General features: G+C 41.4%; 1 protein-coding gene across 2 annotated transcripts in view; it reads right to left on the bottom strand.

Annotated features, from left to right (window-relative positions):
- Positions 1 to 1,014: 1,014 nt before the first annotated feature.
- The window catches only part of mgat3b (beta-1,4-mannosyl-glycoprotein 4-beta-N-acetylglucosaminyltransferase b), a 110,142-nt gene continuing 97,438 nt past the window's right edge, over positions 1,015 to 13,718 (bottom strand). For both annotated transcript variants that reach the window (XM_060918832.1, XM_060918833.1), the window contains one exon: positions 1,015 to 12,549. In XM_060918832.1, coding sequence (XP_060774815.1) covers positions 11,110 to 12,549 — 1,440 coding nt within the window. In that variant the 3' untranslated portion in view covers positions 1,015 to 11,109. The remainder of the gene's footprint in view (positions 12,550 to 13,718) is intronic.

The raw sequence follows: 13,718 nt of genomic DNA, 5'->3' as shown, positions 1-13,718 counted from the left end.
TGAATTGGGTCATGGTGAAGCAGGAAAAAATAGCAAAGAATTTAGGGCCATGTGGCCCTAAATTCATTAATCATTCCATTAAAAAAAAAAAAAGCCTAATAAAATTGGAAGTCTGATTTGAATTCGGTAGCTTTCAGTCCACTAAACAAAAATTGGGTGTTGGGGAAAATTCTTTTTATGACCTACACTTAAAATCTGAAAGGCAGTCTAGCTTTAAACTTCAAAGAAAAAAAAAGGCCCACACTCATTTAAATTTATTAATAACCAACACTTGCCTACATTTGTAAAGGCTGGAGTAAAAAAAAAAAAAAAAAAGTAAATAAATAAAAAAATAGCTGATTAACCAAAATATTCCTTTTATTAAAAAAGCAAGTGAACAAACCGGCCTTTTCTTAATAAGCTTATAAACATGTGTACCACCTCCATTTGCTTCTCTTTAGCTTCAGCAGTTTGTAAAATGAGAGCTCAGATTTCTTGTTAAATTTATTTGTAGTCACACCAGTTCTTTCCCATTTTAGATCTGGGATTTTATGTGTTTTTGCAACATTAGAGCTGTGTTACTTCCACCTAGGGTGAAGTCATATGCATTCCCACTATTGTGCATCATTATTATGCGCTCTCTGCTGTCTGAAAACACAAGGAAAATCCTAACATTACGCAGCCTGATAAAATCACAATTCATTTATTTCCTCAATCTGAATAGTCAAATTTGTACCACGATTTACCACCACATATTACATGCTTAACATTAGCAATGGCAAACAAACAAAACATGCTAATGGACAGAAAAATATCTAACATGAACAAGCTCACTTTGGAGAATCTCAATGCACAAGTGCACAGGATACTGTTATAAGCATTACGTAATTTTCTTTAAACATGGGTCTATCGGAAGAGGATCTTCATTATGCAATGCAGCATGAGGAACATTTTATTGCAGTGTCAGAATTCAGGCAAGCTTTTAACAGTCAGTGTAAAACCAGCTTTAGAAAGAATACCCAAGTCACAGCAACGACAATTTTTAAAATTAATTTATTATAGTTTGTCATAGAATTCATTATTTTTTCTGTTCAGGTTAACATGGAGCCATTCATATACAGAACAAAAAAAAAAAAAAAGTCTGTATTAATTCATAAACGTACACTCATCTTTACCCACAGAGGAGGAAGTCATTTTGTCGTCATTTATGAAATGTCTGCACTATTGTGTAAATACATCAGCGTTTTTTTGGTTCGGTTTTTGTTTTCGCTCACTCTGCTGGGAAAGACATATTGGTGAAGTGGTTGCAACCCTGAATGGGACACAAACGCAGAAAGAATTGAGCATAAAAGGAGATGCCAAGCCACTGAAACACACAATTACACAGTTTTCCCCCATAACCACATCCTCTCAAGTAAAAAAATAAAATAAATAAAGACAAACATGACAAAACTGCACAGTGCTTAACCTTCTGTCAGCTCTGTAGCAGTCCAAAGATACATCCAGGAGAAGAAAAAAAACCCACACCTCACTCACGGAGATTTGTCTGGCAACCCAGGTCTGTAGCCTAGATAAAGATTTTTATAGACATTGAGAGTTTGTATTATACTCCGAGGGTCAGTAGGAGTCACTCACTTTGGGACGATGCAGTGAGACGGTGGGACCGATGGCTGAGCGAACTCCTCTGAGACGTCTCGTGCCCTCTAGTGGCTACAATCTGGCATCATGTGACCGAATTGAGACGTACTCTGAGGACACGGACAGGTTGAGGCTTAACAGCGCACAACAAAAACATTCACGACAGAACAGACAGACCCCAGTGCTCCAGTTTGATAAGTACAAGAAAAGGACATTGGTTTGCCAAAGCAAAAAAAAAAAAAAAAAAAAACCTTTTCAGAAAAATAAAACTCAAAAGACAAGCTGCCGCAAGTGTAAGTCACTGAATATATGAAAATCACATATGTACTGAATTTGGAAAAAAAAAAAAACACAAAGCATTTCCACTGATATCAGATTCATATTTAAACCTGATTGATTTACTGCAAAAATAAAAGCCAATGCAAGTCAGGGAAATCCACAGAGGCCAATCATTCATAATTTTTTGTCTTACTCCAAGAAAAAAAAATAAATAAAAATCATAAATCGCCCACCAAAAACAAAACATTCATTCCATGACTAAACTCAATGCCAAGGATTTACAAGCCATCTTTCACAGGACCATTTTTGTCAGTTATCCAGATAAGTTCAACCAAATCAAATTATGTTCTCATCTAGACAATGATATTTGAATGGAGATAACAGGACTGAAAAAACAGAAAAAAAAATAGATGGCCTCTTTGGACTTTTATACGAAGTGGCTTGATAATATACGTTATACACAGTACATGATTAGCCCTGCATCCTCGATTAATGACCTGACTAATGGCAGTTCAGTGGAGAGATGTCAAGTGTGAGGTGAGTCACACAGGTTAACCAAACATGTGCGTATACGCACTACATGTTCAGATCAGGTGACGGTTCAAGACGAGAATGCGCTCTGCAGTGCGTCTCCATCTGTCGCTGGGTTCAAAAGCAGTACGGCTTTTGATCCACAACATATCGGACACACTTGTTGCATCTTCACCACTGCTGTGCTATAAAAATTATTTGATTGGCTATTTTTACACAGATTCCAATTGTGGCATGCCTTCACATCCTAAAACTGAAAGAGGGGGAAAAAAAAAAAAGCAAGCAGCAAACATATGGACAGGCAGAAATCCCTGATAGATAGGTTAAAATTCACAGGTAAATTAAAAAATGAAATTATATATAAAATGACAAGTGCATATCAGATACGTTTCAGTAATATCAGTACAAAATGTCGATTTGACAACAGGAAGAACAGACAGGAACAAGTCAAAGATGGATAAACAGTGCTTCAAAACCCTAAAAAAAAAAAGCACAACTGTTGAATGATTAAACAGCTCTCTGCTTCATAACCGCTTCCGCTGCTTTCTCCCTCCTCCATCACAATTATTTTCCCTTTTAATTTCTAGAAACAAGAATGGAATAACTTGGATAATTAATGTAAACAGCAGCAGGGTGTGTATAACAACCAGCTCATAAGTCATTACAACAGACAACGAATAGCAAACAAAACCCAACAAGACAAGGACATTCCGTAGAAGAGACAGAAAAAGATATTTATATGTAGAGAGAGGTCCCTAGTGCAACTCGCAGAAGGTGAATTTCTAGAAGGATTAGCAAGAACAGCCACAGCTTTGGGCCGCAGCCAATATCAGTGAGCTATCCCTTGTTCATATCACGCTCAACAAACAAATGAAAGCCTTCTGGGACTCGGTCTTAACTCACAAGCCTGTAGAAGATATCAAGCCGAATAAAATGTGGCACTTTAATGATGTAAAGAGAAATAATCTGCGCCTCTCAGGAACCATGCACTCTAGTGGCCCAAGTAGATCTAATGCTGCTGGCTTTTTGTTTTCCACTGAAAACTTTTACCCACCCTCTCAGGGTGGATTGGGGGAAGCAATTTGAGCTCATTTGCCCTCACCCATTATAAAAGATGTCAGATAATTGGATCATTTAATTAAAAAAAAAAAAAGCCATTCAAATGGACACAAGATTTTGATTCTTGCCTTTAAGGAACGTTAAAGAGGCCAACATTCCTTCTCCCGCCTTTTTCTCTCCGTCCGTCTCGCCCGATAGGCACGTTTTCGCCACAGGAACCTTTTCAGGGATACAAGCACTTTGGGAACATTTACAGATTGGGAAAAAACTTTGGCCACGTTTTCAACACAAGGACCTTTACAGGAACCTGAAGCTTTTCAATTCCCCCCCCTTACTAATAATCCTGAGGAGAAATTTAAAGTATTTCTGAGTCGGGCCCAGGAACCTTTTCAGCTATTCCATCATTTGGGGAACATTTACTGCAGGAACTTTTATAGATTGGGGGAAAAAGCAAAAAAACTTTGGCCACGTTTAACACCGGAACCTTTACAGGAACTTGAAACTTTTCAATTTCCCCTTGACTCAATTTCCCTTCAGGGTTAAAGTATTTGACTGATTCTATCTGAGGAACTTTTTCAGCTATCCCATCACTTTGGGAACATTTTCACTGCAGGAACTTTACAGATTGGGGGGAAAACAAAACAAAACAAAAAAAAGCCCACAACTTTGGCCACGTTTTCAACACAGGAACTCAAAGCTTTTCAATTATCCCTTTATTCAATTTCCCCTCAGGGTTATTGAACTGGTTCTGATTCTAGCCCAGGAACCTTTTCAAGTATCGCATCACTTTGAGAACATGTTCACTGCAGGAACATGGATAGGAAGCGAGGAAACATTTCTATCCCAGGAACCTTTCCGGTTCATCAGCACTTTGGAAACATTTTCACCACAGGAATCTTTATAGGAATTTCAAAAATGTTGGCCACATTTTCAACACAAGAACCCTTACAGGAACTTGAAGCTTTTCAATTTCCCCTTTACTAAACTTCCCCTCAGGGTTGTTGAACTTGTTCTGATTCTAGTCCAGGAATCTTTTCAGCAAGTCCATCACTTTGGGAACATGTTTCTGCAGTGAACATGGACAGGAACTTGGGAAGCATTTCTATCCCAGGAACATTTCTGGTTCATCAGCACTTTGGGAACATTTTCACCACAGGAATTTTTAAAGGAATTTCAGAAACTTCAGCCACATTTTCACCAGAACTGAAATGTTGGGAACATTTTCACCACAGGAATCCTTTCACAGATACAGGAACTTTGGACTTTTCCACCCAACCAATTTTAGTATGGGGCCCATAGTTCCAGGAACCTTTTTAATTCCTTCTCTAGAGCAATAGTTGGTCAAAAAGTGAGTTTCATAGCATGACCAAGACCGAACAGGTTTCAGCTAAGGAAGGCTTGATAAAAAGTGCTACTGTTACCACTCAAATTAATTACTTTCTGATAACAGCATGTCCTGAAGTGTTTTATTCCCCTCATACCACAGCAGTTTCCCAATGCGAACAATTTTGTATTTATTCTTCAAGAAAGTCACGACACAATCCATTTACAGATCAATTTGAAGTGGAACGTTTGTGAAAGAGGTTAGCTCCTGTTATCACAACACGTCTAAACGGTTTGCTCTTTTGTCCATTTTTGAAGTCAAGACAATAAAATGCAACTTGTGTTCCCCAAGGAACTCCAAGCCTTCCAAAGTAAAACCAGTCTTGCGTCAGAAAACTTTGATGATTACATGTTTACAAGTGTGCTTTTATGGAAGAAGTCTGGTTGTAAAAGTCATGAAAGAAATAACAGGTTAGAACCTTCTTTAAACAAATTCTGACCAATCAGTGGGAAGGTGGTGTGGTTAGGTTACGACATGCAGTGCATAAAACTAGCATCGGACAGACTTCTGGATACAATACAGAACACCACAACTTCAGTCTCAACGTCTTTTACATTGTGTGTTGCTGTATTTTTGTCAGAAGCTAAATTTGCAGTTTCCTACTCCAACACCACATTCCAAACAGGAAACATCAAGGCTTTCCTCCCATCCCCTTACTCCTGAACTGAGATCTGTATTTCTGATTTAACCACTGATGACTGGAAGTTTATGTAACGCTGGCCAAGACTTCCTGCAACGCAGTTCATACTTAGCTTCTCTCTCCACATATCATACCGTATAGCCAGATCAAAACCTGATTTTGCTGAGTGACTAACATCCTTGTGTCAAGAGTGGATTTTAAATTAATTTTAACTTTAATATTTCTATAGGACAGGAAATTGCCCAAGCCCCCAAGTACTGTAGGGCTCCTTGAAAGCTGATCGGTTACTTCCATGGAAGTGTTGAATGTCAAAATGCTGGAGGCCATATAAAAGTTCTAACATCTTAGGAAAAGAGAGGACCTAAATAGGCGGTCATTAGCATTTTCTCAACTTACACACAGAGATATGGTCAAGAAGACAAGCCATTTTACTGTCTAGTGAAACCTGCGAATCGAGCAACAAGCTTAATTGGAGTACGTTACTGATGCAAAACCAGGATCCAGGTTTGCTAGCAAGCTAGCTAATGTTATGCTAACTATTCCACTGTGCAATTAATTTTGCTGGCAAGCATGACAAATAGTTATTAGCTTAATTTAAACCAATAGCTACTTTTGCTGGCTGTCTAGCTTTAGGATAGCTATTGATTGTGGAATGAAAAGCAATCACTTTTTTTTTTTATTTTTCCAAGCAAACTAGCTCATTTTATGCCAACTTACTGTGTAATGAAACTCCAAATAGTAAATTTTGCTGCCAAGCTAGTGAAGGTTATCTATTATACAAAATGTTTGAAGAACTATTACACGAGTGCCCTTAGTATCTGCTAGCAAGCTAGTCAACATTAAGTAAACCATTATGACAATGTACAGTAATCTGATCAATTTTGCGATAGGTTTTGGCCCGTTTTAACCCAGGAAGGCAGCAAAAATTCAGACGTTCTCATGAGGAATCAAGTGAAGGAAGTCCACAGGGGTGGCTTCATTCTTCGTGAATGAAACGCAGCCCAGAAGTGTAAAAGAATTTTGCACTTTACTTAGGGTGACCAGACATCCCGGTTTTACCGGGACAGTCCCGATTTGGGGTTGTGTGTCCCGAGTCCCGACAAAAGTCTGTCGGGACACGGATATGTCCCGGTTTTCGCCACTCGCGACGTTTGCGACTGAGCAGCGTGGGAATCATTAGCGGAGAAATGTCTGCATTTACTATTTTGATGAATTGACAGGAAATCGCAAACTTTCCTGGTTACCGCCCCCTGGCCCTGTGGCATGGGTGTTTATTTAGCCACATTATTCCAGACAACAGAACGTGTTGCCATGCAACAATAAAATAAACATTAACTGGCGCGAATGTTCTTTGTCTAGCAGCTAGCAGCAGTAATGCCACAGCAATTATGCCGAAAAGAAAATGTACCTTTTCCAAAGATTTACAGGGCACCTACCCCTTCCTCCGAGAGGTGCAGAACAATGCGCACGAAGCCTACTGCACAGACTAAGTGCTTTGTTCTTGTACTGAGTTGGTTAGCCTATGTTGCAAATGCTGTGAGCTCCTGTGGGGGCTTTCCTCGGGCTGTCGCCCCTCTCCTCCTTTACTGCTGTTTTGTTTGAGTGTATATTTACGGAAGCCGCGAGAGGCCCTTCATATCTTTTTTTTTTATTCACCTTGTTATCCCGAGATAACGACATAATTCAGGATCTCGAGAAAACACCACAACTAATTCGAGATCTCGAGAAAACAAAACCGTTATTTCAAGATCTCAAGAAAACAAAATTATTTCATGATCTCAGCTGGATCACTGTATCTCCGTTGGTAGAGACGAAGCCGGGCCAGTCTTCTGCGGAGGTGCCGCGGACTAATTTTGAAATTATCCCTTATTAAAAGACTTAATGCAATCTCTCCCTGCGTCAACCCCTGATCAAAATATTGCCTTATTAGGTGCTCGATTATTCCAGACATTCTAATGACCAAAGTTGTGTCTATACAGAATGAGAAATAGCCCCAAAGTCAGCATATCACAAGTCTCTTGGCGCACCTGAATGAACCATTTCTCAGCTGTTTACTCGAGATCATGAAATAATTGTTTTGTTTTCTCGAGATCTCGGAATAACAGTTTTGTTTTCTCGAGATCTCGAATTAGTTGTTTTCTCGACATCCTGAATTAATTATGTCGTTATCTCAGGATAACAAGGTGAATAAAAAAAAAAAAAGATTCCGTTTAACATACCATTCTGACAGTTTGGCCATATTGCTGTGTTGAACAGCTTGTTGCACCTTCCATTAAAGTGTTCACTTTTGTACACATCTTCTTGCTTTATTCATTCAGTTGTGGGGAATGGTTAGTAAGGTTGATTCTGACCTAGGCTATGTTGAGGTCTACTTTTTAAGTTCATGCGATAGTGCATACACTTTTAGAGATATAGCCTACATGTGCATATGCATTCTTCTTGGTGTTCTCACAAACAGGTGAAATAAATCAGTTTAAATTTGGCCTATGGACATAGCCTGGCCTATTCTCAGCCATTACAAAATCTGTTGTCTGACCATAATTTAACTGATCTGTATACCACTATGCTACTAGATAAAATGCCTGTTTGTTTTATTTCATGTGAGATGTTGATAAATGTGAGCTTCAACAAAATAAGAGCACCTCTGAGTGTCACGTTTACGTTAAAAAAAAAAAAAAAAGGGGTGTGCGTGCATGAGCATGGTCGCGCGCAAAAGTGTCCCGGTTTCAGGCTAGGGAAATCTGGTCACCCTAACTTTACTGTTCACCGATGACTCACTTGGCCAACATATCACCAAGTGAGCGCACTTCCAGCTGTGCGTATGCATCTGTAACGCATGTTAGGATCCAGATTTCTGGTTGTAAACACAGCACTGCTGCATTGCAGATGTGACAGGGCACAGCGGAGCTTTGTCCTGAACGCAGCAGCTTAGAGGGCGACGCTATTAAAAGTGCTTCCTCTTAATCCTCATTCTGTTCTGGCTCAACACTCGGAGTAAGCGCACACTTAGGGGAATGAGAAACTGCGTCAGCAACGCGGAGCAAAGATGACAGCCGAACACTGGCATCCAGAGCATCCTAGTCTAGATTTGGGTCGGTTATGAAGAGAATAGGTTTGTAAAAACACTCGAATCTCTCCCTCATCTGAGTCACTCGAGCGCATTTCACAATATTTACAGATTCAAGTGGAATGAACTTGATCAGACTGCAGATTTCAAACAAATTGTCCCCTCTGTAGGGTTTCAGTGTACACAGTTTAAGTAAAAACTATTCAAAAATACAGCTCGATTTGAGTCATTTGAACAATGAGTTACAAAATGTACATGTATGCAAGGCATGACATTTAGCACCAATGTTACTATTACCGTAGCTAAAGTTATTCAAACTTTCTTTACAGGACCCACTTTTAGTAGTTGCCACATTTAACTAGCAAAACGCACCTGCACAGGATACATGAGAAAAGCCATTTGAATTTCAAAGCGTACATAATTTCTTCAACAAATGATCCGGCCCTTTCAGTCAAATTGAAGTTTTCATTCAGGTATGCAAACGTAGCCACATTGTTTTGAACGGTGTTCACATTGCAGGCAGGATGGCATGTCACCATGGAAACAGCCCAGCCTGATGCAGCAGGGCAGAGCTTGGCATGCCCAGTTGAGTGTGATGCCCATCAAAACCCTACACATAAGCAACTTGTGTGGGAAAAGAAAGATCCCATGGTCATAAAGCCAAGGTTATTTCTAGTAGTCAGGGAGAGGAATGCAGGAGGGGAATATACGTGTATAGGATGCAGCAAGAACGTTTGATAGAAAGGATGATGTGTAGGACAAGAAGCATGGCTGGAACCATGGATATTTCGTTAAAAGCAAACAAAAATGCAAAGAAAAAAAATGCATGTTTTCTTTGCTTCTCTTCCTCCTTTCATTTGGCACTCAAGTGCTTTTGCTGCAGTGTGGAGCTCGACCCCTCTCCCTCTTTCTCTCACACACAGGATGTAGACGCCCCATGTTGAGGACTTTGTGACCTCATTTGAATGCTGGGATTTTGCTGCTCCCCCCCCTTCCCATCCCTGCTGGTTTACTTCCCTGCTTTTACACTCCCATAATGACACCACACATTGCAACTTGAGATAAGATATGAGAAATAATTTGGGCGTGTTTAGATAGCTGCGTTCCAATCGATGACTTATACTTGCAAATTTTGCTACCAGCAGCTCAGTTCCATCAAAAGTGACTTCGTCATTTCCTACGAAAACTACCGCCTCAAGTTTTGTTTTTAGTGGAAAAAGGTTCCTGTTGAACATGTTGCCATGAAGAATGCCTTCACAAAGAACATGCATATTTTATTTTAATTGGGCTCCCAACTTTTCCATCGCCTATGGCACCTGATGTAGAATTTATCACTGGCCTTTTAAATGCATCCATTCCCCATCAAATTTAAAGATCATGCTAATTTGGAGTGGGACTTGTAAAGGTTCCGATCTCATTCCCATTTCAGACTGTCCTGCTTTGTCAGGATTGTGTAATCGCAATACTTTTTTGTAAAAGTTCCCATTAGGTTTCCATAGCCTGACAAACGCTGTAGTAGGTGCGTCAGTATAACCAATAACTTAAATTTCTGTGGTCTACACGGCCAAATATTTCATGCCAAATCTGCTTTACGACACAGAGACAAGCTGGGAGAGAAGGCTAGAGAGGGACGAAGGACTATTCTCTTTTCCTCTGTGGCCTACTCTTCAACTGAAATGGTCTCCTGCTGTGCTGAAGCATCCATAATGTATTTGGTTCTACTCAGGCAGGGGAACAGAGACCTACTCTTGCCTTCTCTACTTCTACCAACCCTTTACTCCCTGCTCCATTCCCCTTTTCTCTTGTATTCTGCATGTATGACCAACACAGTCACCAATATCTGAGCCACTTTTCTTCCTCCATACTGAACTGAACTCTGAGGGCACTTCATGCCATTGGTCAAGAGTGCAAAAGTACATCACCACACTGGCTTCAGCAATCAGCGCAGAATCTGGACTGAAAGTGCTGCATTAACTAAACCCAACGGTTCACATATTCAGAAAGTGATTCAGACCAAATTTAGAACCCTTTTCCTCTTTCGTTCATACAGAAAACGCTCCATTGACTGCCGCACTTGGCCAAGTGTGGATTTTAGGAAGGAGTCAAAATAATAAATCCGTATGGTTTTCATTTTTCAAAACTGCAAGCAAAAATGTGTGTCAAGAACCATGAAGGCCAATCACAAACATACACATTCTTTTTATCTCTCACACAAAAGGGTCAGCGCATAATAAACATCACAAATGGAGTGATCTGATACAGTCTCTTGATAGACTCTGCATATCCACTGAGCAAACAGAAACCAAAAAAAGAAATAATCACTTATGTTCATCCATTGCCATGGCTGGTCCCACCCTTCTCTGCCAGGGACTGGATGGTAATTAACCTTTGGGGTTTGATCCAATAAGTAAGAAAAGGGGGGAAAGGATGTAGGCAGAGTTTTGTTCCCTTCCTCCCCTGATAACTTCCAAATGGACCTTATTTTCCTTTATTATTCAGATGAACTACATCTAAACCCCACCTGTCTCCCCTTTACCCCGCACTCATATTGGGATGCTTGACATAAGGGTTCTCCAGAAGGTAGCGATAGTTCTCATAATTGTCCAACATGTACTTCGGGGCATACATGTGCTCTTTAGGGTCCGTGGGAGGGTATTCCTGCACAGAGCCATCAAACCAACCCCCAGTCCGGATCAGCTCACGAATGTAGTTAAGGTCCCGCTTATCCTCATAGTCGCCCCAACGGGGAAAGTCACCATTCTGGGCAGATACAAGTTTGAAGTGGATGCCCTCGGGCGTGAAGCACCAGGAGCAGTGCCATCCGGCAAAGTGGAACGGACTTCCAATTGACCACTGCACCAGGATGTGTCCTGTGTCATTCTCATATTTGCGGAAATTAGGCATGGTATAGTACTCGCGCCGGCGCAAGCGGATGCCATCATTTTCGTAGACCTCCTTCAGCATCCCCACTGTGCATCCTGAAACCACTTCAAGAGAGCCAAGCTGCTTCCAGAAAAAGCCATAGAGTGACTTGCGCATGTGGATGGCAAATGGCTCAGTCCAGCCATCAAACAGCTTGAGGAAAAGAATGCCCTCATGGGCTGGGATCTCATCAGCGTCATTGATGAGGAAAACGTCGTCAGGCCGTGCACCCTGCACTCGACCCATGCCGTTCCGTGTAAGGAAAGTGCGCAGATAGTCGTCAGCAATCCAGCCATCCTGCCGACCACCTTCAGGAAAGTGGTCCAGAAACACATAAAGGATCTTATGACGCATGTAGTCATAAGTGCCATTGAGCAAGAGTTGCAGGAAGCTCAACGGACGCCTCTCTCCGTACGCTGTGAAGTTGGATTCGCATACAAGAAAGAGATCAACAGCATCAACCAGCTCATGGAAGCGGGCATGGAGCAGATCAAACTCATGGTTAATGTTAATAGCATTGATTACACGTCGTGGCTTCTCACGAGGGGTCAGTCTCTCTTTAGTTGGCAGGTTTGAGTGATACACCATTGTAGGCACTCCACAGTAGGGACCATGCCAACCAGAACGGCATACGCACTTTACAAGACGCTTGCCACGTTTGGGCTTCACTCGGCTGGGACTAGAGTCTTCTGACAATTTTGATCGAGCATTGGAGTCCTCTGCAATTTGTAAGATATTCCTATGAAGGACCCCAGCCAGTGTAGGCTTACCTTTGCCAGTCCCAGAATCATCTCTTGCTGGCACTATCTCTGTCCCTTGCCGGAAACACAGAGCACCAGCTTTAGTGCGGACAAAGTAGGGTGTGCTGTCCTCTTGTAGGGTAAAGTGGCGCTTGTGTAAGTCACCCAGAAACATGATGGGGTCTGGAGTGGATGCATGCTGGGGTTCCTGCTTCTTCACTACCACGCTGGGAGAATTTGATCTCACAACATCCACTCCCTGGTGCACTGCGTTACTGGGGTGCCACATGATCAATTTCATGTCTTCCTTCTGCTCTCGTTCAACAGGCAATTAAAAAAAAAAAAAGTCAAAGTTTGAAACATGGCTACAAGTTGTACTATATGGCCACCTGATCATCTTACCCATATTTGGGGATTCCCCAAACTCTTACCACAACTTTGGAGGCACAATTTCTTGGAATGTCTTTAAAGGGCTGATGACACGAACATGACTCTATGCAATTTCTTAAATAAACTATACAACATGGCAAACATGTTAGATTTCTGTTATAATTATGTGAAAAGAAGCTGTTACGCAAATATCCAACGTTTAATTGCACAGCGCAAGAAAACTGGGTCCGTGGCTCGCGGCCATGTTGTGACGTCAGCGGGAGAACACGCTGTGGTTCACTGGTTGTTCTACTCAGACATCCTATGGTTCTACTCAATGGAAATGGCGCATGAAAACGCCGGTGAACACTCTAGTGCTAGCTCTTCCTCTTCTGGGAGTCTAGAATTGTGTTGATCTCTTCTGAATAGAATCTATGATAGCCTACCCTCTTTACCCTTTGCCTCTCGTTGCTAGGCGGCAGTTACATGAAAGCCGCAAGCTTTCACAAGCAAATACGTGACTGATATCACGCCGACTTTATGATTACATTTATGATTATCATGTAGAATCTATAGCTCTACATACCTTTATCTTATGTCGTTTCACAACACATGTTCTGACAGGAGGACTGTCTTTGGATCTGGCATAGCTACTAGTAGACCCCCTCCAGAATACTGGCAGTGTTGCCAGATTGGGATTTTTCCCGCCCAGTTGAGCGGTTTCAAGTGCATTTTGGTGGGTTTTGAACATATTTTGGGCTGGAAAATGTCAGCAGTATCTGTTGCCAGATACTGCTGACATTTTCCAGCCCAAAATATGTTCAAAACCCACCAAAACGCACTTGAAACCACTCAACTGGGCAGGAAAAATCCCAATCTGGCAACACTGTGTAGGCACTGCTGATGGTAGTAACACACGTTTGTGCTGAACTGAACACCCAAGAGATTCTTTTAAGCTGGGAAGGGTGTCAAAACAATCCAAATCGAAGTGTTCAGAGCACAGGACGGATGTTGGTGAGGGCTCCCACTTGTCACGAGTGCGCCTGACTTGCTTCACCCACTTCGCATGCAGCTCGGGATCTCTGGGAAACTTGAATAAACTTACCCCAT

This window comes from Neoarius graeffei, chromosome 4 (genome assembly GCF_027579695.1).
Source record: "Neoarius graeffei isolate fNeoGra1 chromosome 4, fNeoGra1.pri, whole genome shotgun sequence".
NCBI classification, from domain to species: Eukaryota; Metazoa; Chordata; class Actinopteri; order Siluriformes; family Ariidae; genus Neoarius; species Neoarius graeffei.
This window is presented reverse-complemented; position numbering and strand designations above follow the sequence as displayed.